The following is an 18,499-nucleotide window of genomic DNA, read 5'->3' as shown; positions in this document are numbered from 1 at the left end:
ATAAAGGTGGAGCAGTAGTAGATCTGGATGCTGAGAGTTATAAAATTGAGGCACTTAGACAGTTAAAAGATACCAGTACATACAGGTTGCTCCGCTCTAACACCACAGAGACTATACAGCAGAAGTTGCTACAACTTTTGGATGATAGTAGAGATATGGGAGTAATGGATCGAAGATTTTTTTTATTCATGAATAAACCAGTTGTACCCATATTCCATCATCTTCCAAAGGGTCATAAGCAACATATTCCTTTAGAGGGAGGTCTAATAGTGGTGGGCATTGGGTCTCTATTGGAAAGACTTAGTGAATGGGTTGATGAGCATCTTCAAACTCTTGTTAAACAATTGCCAAGTCATCTCAAAGACACATGACAGCTTCTAGCCCATACACAGGAGATTAGGTTGTCCATCCAATAACAGCTGGATCACTGTGGATGTAAAAGCTTTGTACTCCTGCATACCGTGCCACTTAGCCCTTGCAGCAGTCAAACATCATATAACCCGATATAGCAGTTATAATCAGGAGTTATGTGAATTTCTGTGCTTAGCTATAGAATTCCTATTGAAATAACGGTTTCCTGTTTGACTGCAAGTTTTATCTGCAGTGCTGGGGTGCCTCGATGGGCTCTAAATTTTCTCCCTCACTAGCGAATTTATATATGGGGTGGAGGGAGGAAACTTTAATTTTCCCACGACAACCCATATAGGACACATCAACTGGTATTGTCATTTTATAGACGATCTGATCTTCATGTAGAGTGGCCCAGTTCATGTAATAGAGCATTTCCTACATTATCTCAATACCAACCATTTGAACCTGGAGTTCACATATAACAGGTACTCTGATAGTATTGACTATCTGGATGTCACTTTGACAGGATGTGTAGAGGAGGGTGTGGTGTTCACAAAGACCTACAGGAAACTGGCAACACACTCCTTACTGGCTTCAAGCTGTCATCCTGTACAAAAGCTACCCGCGGGAGAATTTGTGAGAGCCAGGAGGAATTTTTCCTCACGGGATGATTTCATAAGGGAATGTGACATGGTTTCAAATAGGTTGAGAGCACGGGGATACAGTGAAGATCTTCTAAATAGAGGCAGGCGTTTAGCTGAGGAACAAGATTGTGATACTCTAATCAGTAACCCTTCTGCCTCTAGAACAAATAAACGGTGCCGTTACAGAGGGGAAGGAGTGCACTTTAACTACTTATGCTTGATAATAGAGAATAAAGAATAATGGTAAAGATAGTTAAAAATTACCTTCCTATCCTGTATGCTAAGCAACTTTGACATTTTACAAAAAGGATGTACATTTTCCAGCAGGAAGGCTCCAAGTACCATGTTTTCTCTCTCTCTTTTTCGTTCCCACTGTAAGCAATGCAAAAGACACAAAAAAAAAAAAGTATAAATGTTTCTTCCTTTTCCACAGGGAAATTCCATCCACTTCATTATATAAACTGCAATTCCAAGATGGTTGTTTATATAATAGAAATCAGTAGTTGTAGAATGCAGTATGTGGGGTGTACCATTCGTAATTTATGTGTGAGAATATCAGAACATTACAATGACACACAATATTAACCAGTTCTGGACCAGAAGGCTTTGCCCCCTTAATGACCAGGCCATTTTTTGCGATTCGGCACTGCGTTAATTTAACAGAAAATAGGGTGGCCTGGGGATGCTGTACCAAAATAAAATGTGTCCCCCCCCCCCCCACAAATCAAGCTTTTTGGTGGTATTTGACCACCTGTGCGATTTTTATTTTTTGCACTATAAACACAAAGAGTGCAAATTCTGGGAAAAAAAAAAAAATTCACATTCTGCTATATAGCATTGCCAAAAAAGAATTCAAAATCAAATCGTTTCATCCTTTTAGGTTAATTTGTATTCTGCTACATATTCTTAGTATTAAAAAAAAAAATCGCAATAAGCATATTATGATTGTTTTGCGCAAACGTGATTGCGTCTACAGGGGAAAGATTCATAACATTTTTATTTTATTTTTTTTTACTAGTAATGGCAGGGATCTGCGGTTTTTAGCGGGACTGCGACACTACGGTGGACAGATTGAGGTGACCTTTTTGACACTTTTGGGGGGACCAGTGATATTACTACAGTAATCAGTGCTAAAAATATGCACTGTTACTGTAATAATGACACTGGCAGGGAAGGGGATAACCTAGTGGGTGATCAAAGGGTTAAATGTGAGCCTAAGGGAGTGTTTACCAACTGTGGGGGAGGGGCTTGTAAAATAATGACCATAGAGACCTGTGATCCTATATAGAAGGATCACAGGCGCACTGTGATAATTTCAGAGAGAACGATCAGCTGCGTCTACAACAGCTGATGGTGGTCTCTCAGCGGGGAGCGATCGCAGGTGCCTGGCGACAATCATGGCCGCCGGCCCCATGCATTGGCATCCTCGCTGCCTATTGCTTCCCATCACCCCACGTGCGACTGTAGTACTACATTGGGCAGCTAGCAATTGGTTAATGAAAAAAAACATCTCAAACATGTTGAAAAAGTTTAGAATGGTGCATGGAGGAAACCTTGATTCCTTTTCCTTCTTTGGTTTGGAACAGGTTAAAAGACCTATCAGAGGGGGAGATACATATCGCATTTTACCCCAACGTGAATTATGGTGGATACACAAGCTTAATACAAAAATTCCAAGCAGAATGAATAGCAGAATGGACATTAACCTGTTTTTGAAGGGATTCGTTTAGTCTCAGTTTATATGTGGTTAATGTAAAATTTCCACAGTGTGTATATTTCCCTTTTTCTCTGGCTTCTCTTCTTCCCCTGGTGTTTCCGATTTTAGTTAAGATTGTACCGCCCCTGGTCACCAGGGGTTGTGTCCCTCTATACAAATTTGATTTAATTAAATTTTTTGTATGCCATGAGGAAGGCTTAGGCCAAAACGAGTTAGCATTTCCAAGATGTTGTAACTGCTTCAGTGCAAAATATAATTTCATAAGGAGGAGCGATTATGTGCCAACTTTTGGATTCTATGGATTCACATTTAGGCCTGTGGCAGGAGATGAAACCTTTGAGGTCCACATGCTTAAGAGGGTTTACGATATGGAAAAGCAGACTGATTCAGTCGCTGGGGTGGCCGACCCCCTGTGCTCTAGGCCTGCATTGAGGATGGAAGCACTGATAGTCCAGGTGTTTGGCACCAGGGCTCCATGTAGCAAAGTCAGAATCTGCAAATTCAGTAGAAAGTTGGTAGTGCATATCTCGAGCCTGAAATGTGCATTGAAGAGCAATTTGATAAATCTTAAAATAAGGGGGGGACATATATAAACAAATGCGGTTCACGTGCAACAGGTCCTCTTGTCAACTGAACAGCTTGCAGCAGAAGTGGAAGGTTTTCAACTAAATCAAACAACCACATATTCCCCATCATCTCTTTATTCAAGTATGTCACAGCAGTTATATTACAAATTACAGTAATTTCTCTCAAAAGTCCATTTTTTATTTTTTAATAACTTACTTCAAAAACTAATAGAAAATGAAGCCTGGAAAAAAAAAAAAAGACATTAATTTTAAACACCATTTTTTGGATAAAAACTACAGAATCCAGAAAATATGCCATGGTTATTCGAGAACTATTTGAATCTGAATAGTAGTAGTAGTAATAATAATAATAATAAACAATAATATAAAAACAATACCCATGGCAAAATGTAAGAAAAAAAAAAAAAAAAAAAAAAAAAAAAAAAGGAAAACCCCAACAAATTCAAGCTTATGTGGTGATTACAAACGAAGAGTGTTAGACCCCCATTCACACTAGCGCGACTTGTCAGGCGACTTGGTCGCCTGACAAGTCGCGGTGGGTCGCTCGCCATTGATTAGCACAGGACCCGTTCTAATAGGAGCGACACAAGTTGCTACGACTTAGAAAAAGGGTCCTGTACTACTTTGGGGCAACCTGGAGGCGACTTGCATTGACTTCAATGATATGAAGTCCGTGCCAGTCGCGCAGAGGTCGCTGTGCACCGCGACTTCACAGGTCGCCCCATCAAGTCGTGACGCCCCTGTCTGAACGGGGTCTTCGGCTCCTGAGCAAAGAAAATTCCAAAACAATAATAGTTGCAAACACAAAAACAAAATAAAATCGAAAAAAAAAAAAAACCCTAGAGAACACACTGAACCTCAGGGATATGAACAAAAAGGAAAATAGGGATGTTGTCCATAGTAACAAAATGCTTGCTTTAATTTTGTAACAGTTGGCAATTATGGTAAACTTTTATGGAAAGATTCAATGACAACCACGCTTGCTGCAGTCCTCCCTGTGCTCTCCTCCAACCGGCAGCCGCCTAAACATTTTCCCTTCCAGCTCCCAGTGCTTGTAACATGTTAGGATAGGATCGCAGTTCAAAAGAGCCTTAAGGGCTCATACTGCTTATAATCCAAGTCTGATCTTGTAGGAGCAGCAGGCTTTTGGAAACAAGGCAGATTTGTTAAGTGTACCAGCAGAATATAATATACATGACTTAAGTAAAACATGGATTTACAAAGCTAAATGGTATTGCCACATGTTCTACTTTAGTTGTCCAGGTGGAGAAAAGAAAAAAGGCTTACTAAGCCCAGCCCCCCTCCTCCTAGCAGCACATACTCCTCATTCTCCTGTGCTGCCAGGATAGAGGAAAGTAAGCCCTGTGTAAGCTCCAAATTGTGCTTACACAGGGCTTCTCCCTCCGATGTGCGACAGTGCTAGGCCACTCAAAAGCACCAGGGCCATCACATGTTCACCCATAAGTGCTGGGGTAGATAACGTTGGTCTCAGCAGCTAAACAGAGCAAATGCATGTAGGTGTGGTGGTGGACTTCAGTGACCCCTTTTCCTTTGTCTTGCAGGGCGCCAAAGTCTGTAAAATCTTGTATGGCTGGCCACACATACAATCTTCCTTTACCAAAACCATATAATAGGAGGTCAAACCTATACACTTTAAATTTGTAGGCAGGCCCTTGCACTACATAACTTAAGGTAAATCTAAAGGCAATTGAATAAGAACATTGTATAACATATGGCCAGTAGAACTCAAGAGGTGGCAACATGTTACTTTACAAACCTCACTATAAAAGTGCAGCTCCCAAATCATGTAACTTTTAAATTGTAGATCAGGGCAAAGGAATATTGTCTAGAAATAAACACATTGGGGGTAGATTTACTAAAATTGGTGAACACAGAATATGGTGCAGCTGTGCATAATAACCAATGTTTCCAGGCCCCTTTCACACACGGTAGTCCGTCAGGCGGACTCCGTTTTTCTCAGCGGGGGATTGATCCACCGATCCCCCGCTGAGCAGGCGGATGGCAGCTCTGTCTCCGCGCTGTGTGTGGAGACAGAGCTGTCAGGTCCCCATTTTTCTCTATGGGGGAATTGGATGAGAACGGACCGTCTGTCCATTCTCATCCGATCCGCCAGACAGATGGAAAATAGGGTTTCAAACCGTCTGGATTTGACGGATTGGATGTCAGCAGAAATGTCTCCGCTGACATAGAATGCCCCATAGAGATGCATGGGGCATCCGTTCAGATCCGCCTGAAAAACGGACAGGCCGATCTGAACAGTCCACTTGTGTGAAAAGGGCCTTACTGAACAAGCTGACGTTAGAAACAGATTGGTTACTATGCACAGCTGTACCATATTCTGTGTTCACCAGTTTTTAGTAAATCTCCCCCAATGTCTACCTCTTTGAACTAAGTTTGTACAGGCCATTGATTACTGTATTTCTTTAGATTTTGCTTGTTGCATTATGCTATTCTTTATTAAAAGAAAAAAAAACTCTAGGACCTTACACTATTCTAAGCTGCCATACACACAATGCAAAGGGCCTCAATGTCAGCGCTTTACACCTCCACTGCAACTGCCTCTGGCTGCTGTAGAGACACTGGATCTCCAAGCAAAAAAGGTAAACCAGTATATCCTAAATGAACCTGAATCCCAAGTGCACCAGGCTGGTAAGTCATGGCTGTGCAGAATGCCACACCACCACTTTTGGACATGCAGGAGAGAACAACTGTTCTGCCATTACCTAGGTTATGGTAACCAGGTTTACAGATTGTTTTTTCCACACAATATCAATGTTTCAAGGGATGTAGTGCATCACCCTTTATTATGATGTACTGCTGGAACTATGTTTAGTAAGAACTCACATCATTCTTAAACCTCTACTATCTATAAAATTACTGAGATAAGCCCTAAGGTAAAATTATGGAATATAATCCTCTTCACTGTGACTTAGGCCCTGTGAAATACTCTGACTTCCAAAGTATTGGAGGAGTCAGGTCTGGCAGCAAATGGTGCCTACCATCTCCCAGACAGCCTACAATTTTTTTTTTTTTCCAATTACAGACATTTGTAAACAGAAGTACCCTTCAGATTAGAACATCCATTGAGGACTTGTTTTAATGGTGTAAATACAGAGTGGCATTGCAACTCTTGCTCCACTCCCAAGCAGTGACTATGATTAACTGTCTACATCTTAAAGAAAAAAAAAAAAAAAAGACAGCAATCTGCATTCTCAAAGGTTCATTTTGATCTCCGTTGGTAAGGCTCCGTTTCCACTATTGCGACTTGTTGTGTGACTTGACACATGTCAAGTCGCATGACAAGTCAAAACCCATTGTTTACAATGAGGTCCGTTCTAACTGCTGCGACTTGAAAAAAGGGTGTTGCACTACTTTTTGGGCGACTTGTCCCTCATAGAAGGAAGTCGCACTGAAGTCCCCAGAAGTAGCCGCAAACAAGTTGCACTAGAAGTAGCGCGACTTTGTAGCCGCAATAGTGGAAACGTAGACTCAATTGACAAGTATTAGATAATGCAATTTCTCAAAGACTTTAAGGGCACCCTTAAGCTCCAGTCTGGGAATGCTAGAAAGAGATGCTAGCGAGTGCTGGTTGTAGGTTCAACACATTGGAACACAAATTAGCAGTTTATCTGGCAGCAATGAGCATCTCAGAGCTGTAAACCAGAGTTTGGTGTATGGCAACCAATTAGTTCCCATCTTTCATTAAACAGCTGAACTGAAGGTAGAAGCCGATTGGTGACATTGGGATGGAGTTCACTTTTAAATAGAGTACAGATTTTCCCATGTTCTCACTTCAGCTTCCATTTTTGGAGATTATGTTGTCATTTATCACCCAGACTGGCATTGTAAAGCAAGCAAAGGTAAATCAGAACTGCTTACAAGGTCATTGGCTCTTTCCAGTTAAAGTAGTTTGAAGCCCAAATTGATTATTTCCACAAGAATAGATTCTATGATTTTTATATTCTGTCCTTCTGAAAACAGGCATATGTGTAGGTGCCACACAGGATGCCTCACACAGCACTCAAGCACGCTTTCTCCACCTCCTGCCATCCAAATACTGTAGCTGCTGACTTTTAATAAAAGGATACTTACTTGTCCAGGGATCCAGCAATGTCCTCACCCGAGCCAATTATTCAATAGCCTTCGGGTGCAGGTGCAGGCCTTTTAGGTAAGGGAAACCAGCAGAAAAGCCTTTTGGCTTCAAATGCCGTTTCCTACTGTGCAAGTGTCACTGCGCTTTGTGCATGCTCTTGCAGTCTTCTGGGACCTGTGAGGTGTCCCAGAAGGCAGCAGGAGGAAGGAGGAGGGGCTGTTCAATCGCTGCAGTGATCTGACCGGAAGTGGGAGCAGGTACTTGTAAAAACCAGGTACCCGCTCCACCCTAAAAAGTGCCAAATGGGCAGTGGGTGGGGGTAGGATAAAAAACAAGCAGGACTTCCCTTTTTTGGTGAAGTTGTATTTTAAGGCCCCACACTGGGTGTGAAGAGAACACCTTTGTAAGTGAAGCTGAGATATAGGTGGTAAAGGCAGTTAACCAGAAGCAGTGCTGAGCGCCTACATCCTTTGCATGTATGGGTTTTGAAATTGCATGTATTAAGAATGTTGGCAAAATAAGCAATACATCTGGTATTCTAGCTAGGTACTAAAGCTCAATATGTGGATTAATAAAAAGCTTTAATTTTGAGATAACCGTGAAAAACTGCCCAAAGCAGATTCACTATTTTCTCCATAATGAGCATCTTTCCTGAACATATTCTGCTGACAACTTGCAAGTAAATACAAAAAAGCAGCACAAGGCAACAAGCAAAAGTTGGGCACAACAGACAAAAACAAAGGAACAAGGAAAACAGGACAGAAAAACTATCCAAACATTTTATATTCTGCTGCGCTGCAATGGAATACCAAATTGGCCAGGAAGTTACTTCCTAGCAATGAATCTGTTATATATGTAAATGGAGAGGGTTAAAATGATAGAAGCAGCTTTTGAAACCCATTTGAATTGCAGAACATAGAATAGGTTAGGGAAATTCTTGCCATCTAACTGCTGAAATCTAAAAGCACCAAAATGCTCTGCATGGAAAGTGGGGCCCTATAGCTGGGGAACCGGTTTTCCTGGAGACTGGCATAGGTGGGCACACTGGAGGAGGCCTGAGGCTTAACTATGACCACAACTAATCAGTATTTAAGACAGTGCAATTTTTGATGGATTAGGAACCTTTGCACTAACTGATATGGAGGAAACCTTGTTAACATTTAGGTTACCTCAATTCATCCTAGGGAAACAAAATAAAGTCCTAATTGCTATTAAAAGCTACTCTTAACCAATTATTGGTCAACTTAAGTTATTTAATTTGTCAGCTGGTAATCCATGTAGGACATCAACCACCTGAACATAAACAGCTTAGCATTTAATGGGTCTAACTGCATGATGATCACGATTGTGGGTTTAGGTTGATTGCCTTTAACCAGCAAAATCTGGTGATTTTGGCTGCATGTGTATATGAACTTTCAAAGACAGATTACAGGTCAAGGAGTTAGTATGGATAGGCTCAGACAAAAGAGGGAAGGTAGATTAAAAGGTATCACATCCCAAAATTAACATAGAAGATAGAAGGGAGGGTTTTGGGGCATATGATGGGATTTTCAGGGTACTGTCTTAGACCAATAATAGCAGGTATACAACATAATATATTTAAAATTATTCAATTTTATTACAAAATTAGATATTAAAAATACAGCAAAAATATAGAAAAAAGAGAAAAAATAGACATATGACAAGCCAGATATATGGTGTGAATCAGCAAAGTTAACACAAATTGAACAGTGGTGGCAGACCGTATGGCGGTCCCAGATGTTCCAGTCTTCCGCCCTGGTAAATCTGAGGAGACTTCCTCTGATCAATTTACCCGCTACACGACATGTTTCGCAGGAAATTCCGCTTCCTCAGGGGTATAGGGGTCTATAATATCAATTCAGTGAAATAACTGTAGAGAATTAAACATTATTAAACAAGATATATATACATGTATAGGACAGTATGTTCATATATAAAAAACATAATCATGTCTATTTAGGGCACAAACATTCATCACATTAGATATTTGAAAAGTGGGTAACATGTAAGCCCATGTTACCCACTTTTCAAATATCGAATGTGATGAATGTTTGTGCCTTAAATAGACACGATTATGGTCTTATGTTTGTTTCTCTACAGTTATTACACTGAATTGATATTATAGACCCCTATACCCCTGAGGAAGCGGAATTTCCCACGAAACATGTTGGGTAGCGGGTAAATTGATCCGAGGAAGTCTCATCAGATTTACCAGGGCGTAAGCCCGGAACATCTGGGACCTCCATAGGGTCTGCCACCACTGTTCAATTCGTGATAACTTTGCTGATTCACACCATATATCTGGCTTGTCATATGTCTATACTTTCTTTTTTCTATATTTTTTGTGTCGTGTTTTTAATATCAAATTTTGTAATAAAATTGAATAATTTTAAATATATTATGCTGTATACCTGCTATTATTGGTCTAAGACGGTACCCCGAAAATCCCACCATATGCCCCAAAACCCTCCCTTCTATCTTACAGGTCAGGGAGGATGAATAAACTTAAATATGGATATCAAACTTTAGGCTACCTTTGCAATATTTGGATACTGTGTAAATAGCCTGTCTATTAGCCTCTACATGAATATGCTGCTACAGTCCAATTCACATGTATTGTTCCTCAGGTGAAGCCTCTACCTGAATATGCTGCTACAGTCCCATTCACATGCATTGTTACTCGAGTGTTGTATCAAAAGTGTACAGATGCTGCAGTCTTCGCATTCAGCTTAAAGCTGCACAATCTAAATAAACCTGACACGTTGCCAAGTGCTTGTGTGAATTGGCCAATTTGGCTAAGATTTTATTGTACATTGAGGCTAGGAAGAGTTTTCTAAATGCCTGTAGACCATTTATAGTCTGCATCGGGTGGGAGGTGCTTACACAGTTTGCCAAAATTATGTGTGCCAGGAGGGGTGGGGAGTTTGATTAAAGGCTGTATAATGTGAGATTTTTTTAGATCGTAATGCAACCAACCAGATCAGGTATAGATTTGCAAAGCAGTGATAAACACCTTTTGATGGTGATTCCCAGTGCTAGTCAAAGAAAATATCAAGCAAGCCATCAGAAGCAGATTTTTTACAAGGGTTTCAGGTCTAAACATGTCTTTTAAATGACTCTGCACCTAACGGCACATAGGCAGTGACAGACTTTTGGGACAGCCACTCTTACCTATGTGGAACGGCTTCCTCGCTGGACCCAAACATAGTGAAATGGGCAGTCTGTGTGACATTTGCCTTAAAACTGGCCATAGATGGTTTGAATCTCGGCCTGTTCAACAGGAATGGACCGAGATTCTAACCATGAACAGCTTAGGCTATTTGTACCCAAGTCAATCTATCGACTGACTTGGGTACAACCAGCATGTCAGATTGTTAGGATGCGATTATTGCCAGCGGCTATAGTCGCTAGCAATAATCACTGTTCACCCAGTAGGGAGGGCTCCCTGTGAATGGGCAAAGTGATACTGTCTGTTGATGCACCTAATTTGTTAAAAAGAATTGCTTGGGAGGCCAGTTTGGTTGACCTTATGGGGTACCGTTATTTTTTACAGAGAAGGTCGTAAAACGATTTTTGCTAACCATTAGGCTTACAGACTGAAAGACTACATCACTTTTAATCTATAACAATTGTTAATGTTCTAAAATTTTCTAGCATTAAAGCAACTCCTCCAGTAAAAAGCACAGCTACTGTGCATTGGAATTAAGTTGTGTACAAATCTACACTTGCTTCTGTCATTCAACCCCCCCCCCGATTCCCATGGCACTTTAAAACGAGAGGTCATTGATTCAATAATCTTGCCGCTTGTGCACAGTTACTGCACTTGTGCAGCAGGGGGGGTGACAGAACTGTAGTAAAATAACTAATCACTATGGATTTTGGTCTCTTGGAAAAGTTCTGGTTGACTGAGCACTTCTGCTGAGAACAAGAGCCAAGGAAAGATGCTTTTTCTCTTGTTACAATTTCAGGATCCTGTTTCTGCTATGTGGAAACCAAACTTTGATTACTTTGATTGCTTGACAGAGAAACGCACGGTAGGAATTATTAGTCAACTTCAGACACCAGTAAACTCCTCTTCTTAAACTGAAACGTTCATCTTTATTTGGATGCCCCATAAGACAAAACACAAGGGGATGTATAACAAAACAGCAGTACAAAAATTAGCCTATCTTATATACACATAAGCAATGTTTCAAAATGTAGACCCCATCCCCAGTGGAAAAACAAACAAGAACAAAAGTTAATCTTAAAGAAATGTCATAAAAATATCTCCTACATGAACTACATTTTTTTTTTCTAGCCAACGCATATATGCGGTGAGAAGGCTAAAAAAAGGGGAAGAAAGGTAAAAGTGTCCCCTCAGCTAGACACAGTGGAGTGCGCCATTTTGTTCCTGATGGATACACCAAGCACCTAGCCTATCAATTAACTAGAAACTAACATGTCAAGGCCACAGAGATGTCAGCAATTGCTAGCCAATTGATAGGTTGAACTAGGGTACAAAATGGCTGCTTTTCGTTTTACCCATTTGTGCTTAGCGAGAAGAGTCCCCTTACAAGAGCCGTGGCAATCATTTTGTATCTCGAGGCCTTGCTTATGATGATGCATCCTAGTGTGCCACACCCACAGCGATAACAGCACAGGGGATAGGATGCAGTGCAGCTCAGGCTACAAAATGGCTGCCTCTAGTTTTGCCCAGTTGTGCTCAATGTCAATCAAAAAAGCTTTTGGGCAACTTTTTCCTTTTCACAAATCTATTCCTTTAAAAAAAAAGAACCAGCAGCAGTCCCATTTCAATACAACCTTTACAAAAGACATTTTTTATTTTATTTTTAAATTTTATTAATAAAACTGACCTTGCCTTAAAGTACAGTTTATTCTGCTCAGTGAGGGTTAAAAAAATTTTTTGTAAAAAGTTCCACTTTATACAAAGATCGATTGTAGAAAGTCTGTTTGTCAGAATTACTTTTGAGTTGTGAGCAAGAAGAATTTTTACCTACAAAAAAAGAGGAAAAATCACAGCAAACACCTGAGGTCTTCAAAACCCTCACGAGGAAAAAAAAAAAAATAAAAATTCTGGAGGGAAAAAATTGTTTTGTTTCAATCATAAAAAGTGGTATAATTAAATCAGCCAGGCTTGTTTAATATTGGAAAAAAACAAAAAACATGAATTTACTACAACTTTGGTTAACCTGAGGCCCAAAAAGTTGCAGTTCAACAAAAGGTGGACAGGTCAACAAGACAGAATCGACTCTATTCAAGAGTAAAACGGTCATTGGTGCTAAACGAATAATACATTTCCATTTCACACAGAGGGGAAACGGAAAAAAAAAAAAAACACAAAAAAAGCAAAAAGACAAGACAGTGTGACATGACAAAAAAATTAGTTGATATTGAATTTAATAAATATGCTACATTGTTTGGTTTTGCATTTTCCTCAGTCTAGAAAAGAACCCAAATGAAATGCTGACTGTACAAAAAAAAAATATATATATATATAAAAAAAAAACAAAAGCAAAATTTACACTGAGCTGATATCCTTTTCTAACTAGACACTCTAAACTGCAATGACACTGACATTGTAGTCAGCTGTTTTGTGATGGGAACCTGCGCACATAAAGCAGCCTATCAAATCACTGGGAACTAAAGTCTTGTGCCTTATTTAATCACTAGTTCCTTGCTCCTTTACAGGATGCATTTAATTTCATCCAACAGCTGCTACACAATGTGAAGGTAAAGTATCTTAACTACATAACTGCCAGAATGCTCTGAAATATAACACTCTAAGACAACAGTGCCTACATCTTCTGCTAAAGACAAAACCCAGCCAAACAAGGCAAGTTGCCAACAGGCGGGTGACACCAATCAACTCCAGTTGACCCCTGAAAGACCAGTCTATGAAAAAGTATGGCTGAATGTTTGAGTTTCAGGTGGAGGAAGAGTCCACTTCAGCCAGTGACACCACTAGATATTAGAGATACTTGCAAATGGATGAGTCACAACGTAGGACTCTACTGTATGAAGGGAGAAATAACCCTGTAAAAAAAAACCACAAAAGCCATACTGACAAAAGTTACACAACATTAAATCGCTGTGAGTTACAGAGCAGTTAAGACAAGACATTGCACAGTCACACAAAATCACATGTAAAAAAAAAAAAACAGAAGCCAAAAAGGTTTAAAGTAACTTGTTCTCACATATTCAATACTGGACCGTATTTTTTTTATTTTTTTTTATCTTTTAACACACGCAACACCATGTTAAAAATGTATTTTCCCAGTTTTCAAAAGCAGGTGTGAACTTCGAGACTTTATGAAATTCTGAAACTCTAAACTCATTGAATGAATAAAAAAAAAAAGAAAAATCAAAGTTGGAACAAATCTTACTTTTGAATGGCAAAGATAACCGAGTAACTCCATGTTTTCCTCCGCCAAATTGCCTAAACACCGAGTAACGTACAGAGTGTACAATCAATAAAATGTCACAACAGTAGCACACGGAGCACCTTAACTCACATGTTAAATAAAAACACGGGAGTTTTAAAAGCCACAAATCTGGTTCTTGAGTTCATGCTTGTATAAGTCACAAATGCATGCCGAGCAAAGTGTGCCTGCAAAGGTGTGCTCTACAAACCTATTGGGTGGTGAAGTTCTCTTCTGCCACGCAGAAATCCAGCAATGCATAGATCTGGAACATTTTTTTTGGTGAACTAGGTGCCGACATGTATACAAGACTGATCTCTAACCTAGATGTATCCAAAGAACTTTGAAGCACCTGTATAAAACTGGTGGTGATGCAGGGGAGTTTTAGTGAGGACTTAACACTTCGGAGTACCAAACATCACAAATACTAACTGGCTTTCAGAACACATACAAATAAGCTCACATTTGACATACAGGCAGCAATCGGTTTTACTCAAATGAAGAACGAGGGGGAAATCAACAGGTTTTAGACTAGTAATGCTTAACTTTTGGCTGTTGAGGACCCCAAGTACCAGCATGCCCTCTCCCGTAACTGTTCTTGAAGTATCACAGTTGAGCTACAAAACTCTTAGTACGCCCTACCAGCCAGCAGCTGCTGAACCAGGTTTGAGAAATCAGAGTCCCAGCATTCATTGCTAGCTAGCGGGTATTGAGGAGTCAAAGTTGAGTGTCCCACCAGTATCTAACAGTTAGCACCTGTTAAGGGAACAGAGGATGACTAATGTCTACAAAGCCCTAACATTCAGCACCTGTTAAAGAACCAAACCTGAAAGCCTGGGACTATGGTTCCTCAACAACCAAAGGGTCACAAAGCTGCCCAGCCCAGTTAGATTTAAACCTGACAGCTTTAAATCAGATAGTTTTGTTTGCTTCCTTCCTAACAATTAGACCCAATGGAAAATACTAACAGTGTTAAAAAGGCACAAAAAAGCGTTGTCGGATTTTAGGGTAAGCTGCCACCAACTAGTTCTGACATGTCTTCTGAAGAGAATTTTATGAAACATGGTAGAAAAAAAATAAAATAAGATGGTTTAACAGTTTGATAAAATTAGACAAATAAATACAAGCATCTGGCTTTTTTGTGATCCAGTTTTTTTTTTGTACAGTTCCATCGCAGGAATTGAAACCCTCCGAATAATGAGAAGGGGATGACTGGTGCAGATGGCTTTCTGGCATTTGAAACAGATAAGTGGACTTCCCATCCACCTGCCATTAGCACCGCAATTCTTCAAACTGTAGTTGTTGGGTTTGTGTCCACCGGGGTTACGAAGTTCTGTTTGGTTCTAGTAGGCTGGTTGGCATCAAGTACCTGAGACGATAGCACCAATCTTGTTGAACAGCAGATGGTGGGAGGTTGAACACTGGAGAGCAAGGTTCAGAGCAGACTTGGTGCCATTGAAAATAAATAAAATCGCTTAAAAGGGCTCTCCCTATGAAGAGTCACAGAAAAAAAATGTTGCAGTTTTGGCAACGTTCACAGGAATGTTTGAAACTTCTCAACTGTCCTTTCCATCTCCTGCAAAAAGAAACAAAGCCATTAACCCTAACCAGTTCAACTCTTAAGCAATTTTTTGCACACATGTTAAAATCTACAATTGTGTCTATAACATTACTTAAAACCCCAGAAGACAATATATTTTCTGAAAGCAGAGGTCTTGTAGAACAAAAACACTGTAAGCTGCAATTTTTTAGAAAACTTGACAAATGCACATTTTCATGAAAAAAAAAAAAAAGACCAAAAATGAATATAAGTGCAAGCAAAGAATAAAATACCCAACATTTTACTAAAATATAAAAGAAGGGGTTGTATCAAGAAAAGAAATCAAAGTAGTCAATTCTTAAAACTCCATGATATTGCGAAAAACTTTGGTACCTAAAATTTTCCATAGGCAACCCTTTAAAAGCCTTTACAGTCAAGCTAACCATGAAATATAGCTCTAGGGCAGAAATTTGTCATATGCCTCGTGGTTGCCTTGGAAGCACAGGGGGGTTGCCTGACAATACTTTGCCTTTGACAACCCAGGCCCTTAGAGTCTGGGATCGGATTAACTATAGGTTTTCTTTGGCTTCCCGTTTCCCCACTGGCTCTACTAGGGGGCTTCTTATGGTTCCCTCCAGATGAGCAAATGGCTTTCTTTGGGCAATGGGTGGACCATGGCAACGCTAGTTGCTGTAAATTCATGAAGGACCTTAACCCCTTCCGTACCGCGTCATGTAAAATGACGTCGGCACAAATCCTTTCTCGATCCGGGCCGACGTCATATGACGGCGCCCGGATCTCCCCGCTACTGCGCGCCCCCGGGGGCGCGCAGCGCGGCGATCGGGGGTGAGGCTCGTCCCTCGGACTGAGCCCAACCCCGATCAAGGTAAACAGCCAATGAAATTGGCTGTTTACCACGTGATCGGCTGTGTCAATCACAGCCGATCACATGAGCGGCTCCAGCGCGAGCCGCTCGTTCCTTCCTTAATGCGCGCCCCCGGGGGCGCGCAGCGCGGCGATCGGGGACGAGGCTCGTCCCTCGGACAGAGCCCATCCCCGATCTAGGTAAAGAGCCAATGAAATTGGCTCTTTACCACGTGACCGGCTGTGTCCAATCACAGCCGGTCACAAATGTCATCAGAGAACACGGTAACTAGCTGTCACCGTGTTCTCCTCCTCACACACTGATCCTGTGTGAGGAGGAGATTGTGGTAACAGCTAGTTACCAATCATAGTGCACCCCAACCACACTGATTGCCCCCCCCCCCCAATAAAGAGCACCTGTCACTAGCCCATCAAAGTACCCGAGTACCTGTCACCAGCCCATCAGGTACTCAGATGACAGGTACTCGGGTACTCTGATGGGCTGATGACAGGTACTCTGATGGGCTGGTGACAGGTACTCGGGTACTCTGATGACAGGTACTCGGGTACTCTGATGACAGGTACTCGGGTACTCTGATGACAGGCACTCAGGTACTCTGATGACGGGCACTCAGGTACTCTGATGACGGGCACTCAGGTACTCTGATGATGGGCACTCGGGTACTCTGATGATGGGCACTCGGGTACTCTGGTGACAGGTACTCTGATGGGCTGGTGACAGGTACTCGGGTACTCTGATGACAGGTACTCGGGTACTCTGATGACAAGTACTCGGGTACTCTGATGACAAGTACTCGGGTACTCTGATGACGGGTACTCGGGTACTCTGATGACAGGTACTCGGGTACTCTGATGACAGGTACTCGGGTACTCTGATGACAGGTACTCGGGTACTCTGATGACAGGTACTCGGGTACTTTGAGTACCCGTCATCGGAGTACCCGAGTACCTGTCACCTACCCAACAGAGTACCCGAGTACCTTCCACCTGCTCATCAGAGTACCTGACACCTGAAGTACCCGAGTACTTGCCACCTGCTCATCATTACCCATCACTACTCATCAGTACTCATCAGTACCTATCACCTATTAGTATCAGTACTGATCATCCGTACCCATCAGTACAGTATCAGTATCACCTATCAGTATCAGTACTACTCATCAGTACCTATCACCTGCCTGTCACCTGCCCATAAGAGTACCCGAGTACCTGTCACCTGCCTATCGGAGTACTCGAGTACCTGCCACTTGCTCATCAGTACCAGAGTACCTGTCACCTGCCCAGCAAAGTACCCGAGTACCTGTCACCCTTCATACAGCCACCATGTCTAAGTCCAAAAAGGTTAACATACGTCGTCCGTTTAAACCTAAATACCGGTGTTATGGCAGCAGATAGCTGCCATAACCCTGGTATTTTTTTAAACGGTGGACGGTTGGCTTTCCGATAAGGGTGGTCCCAGCGGCAGATTCGCCGCGGGATCACCCTTCCGGGGTGGCGGAAGAGGTGCCCCCCCCCCCCTCCCGCTGCATTCTGGTCCTTTTCCCCGCTTACCGGACCCGCCGGCAGCGGGGAAAACGATCCGGTCCCAGATCCTCACAGACAGGATGTCGAGTGAGGGCAAGCTTGCCCTCACTCGACTCTATGGTCTTGGAGGACCGGAGCTACGGCAAACGTCGTTGCCTAGCAACCAGTTTAAAGGTCCCTTTTTTTTTTTCATTTTATTTAATTTTTTTTTAATTTTTTTTTTTTATTTTTTCTATCTTTTAGTGTACTTGTGAGATCTGAGGACTTTTTGACCCCAGATCTCACAAAAAAGAGGTCCTGTCGTGCCTTTTTCTATTACAAGTAATGTTTACATTTCTTGCAATAGAAATAAAAATGATCAATTTTTTTTTTTTAAAAAAAACAGTGTAAAAATAAAAAATAATAAATAAAATAAATAGCAAAAAAAAAAAAAAATTAAAGCGCCGTGTCCCCGCGAGCTCGCGCGCAGAAGCGAACGCATACGGAAACCCCGCCCACATATGTAAACAGTGTTCAAACTACACATGTGAGGTATCGTCGCGATCGTTAGAGCAAGAGCAATAATTTGAGCCATAGACCTCCTCTGTAACTCTAAGATAGCAACCTGTAGAAATTTTTAAAATGTCGCCTATGGGGATTTTTAAGTACCAAAATTTGTCACCATTCTGTGAGCGTGCGCAATTTTGAAGCATGA

At 41.4% G+C, this 18,499-nt stretch overlaps 1 protein-coding gene across 4 annotated transcripts in view; it reads right to left on the bottom strand.

Moving 5' to 3' along the window:
- Positions 1 to 13,793: 13,793 nt before the first annotated feature.
- The window catches only part of ATAD2B (ATPase family AAA domain containing 2B), a 346,270-nt gene continuing 341,564 nt past the window's right edge, over positions 13,794 to 18,499 (bottom strand). For all 4 annotated transcript variants that reach the window (XM_082251749.1, XM_082251750.1, XM_082251751.1 and 1 more), the window contains exon 28: positions 13,794 to 15,432. In XM_082251749.1, the coding sequence (XP_082107875.1) occupies positions 15,391 to 15,432 (42 nt within the window). In that variant the 3' untranslated portion in view covers positions 13,794 to 15,390. The remainder of the gene's footprint in view (positions 15,433 to 18,499) is intronic.

The sequence above is a fragment of the Pelophylax lessonae genome (assembly GCF_965119305.1).
Source record: "Pelophylax lessonae genome assembly, chromosome: 3".
In the NCBI taxonomy this organism is placed as follows: domain Eukaryota; kingdom Metazoa; phylum Chordata; class Amphibia; order Anura; family Ranidae; genus Pelophylax; species Pelophylax lessonae.
This window is presented reverse-complemented; position numbering and strand designations above follow the sequence as displayed.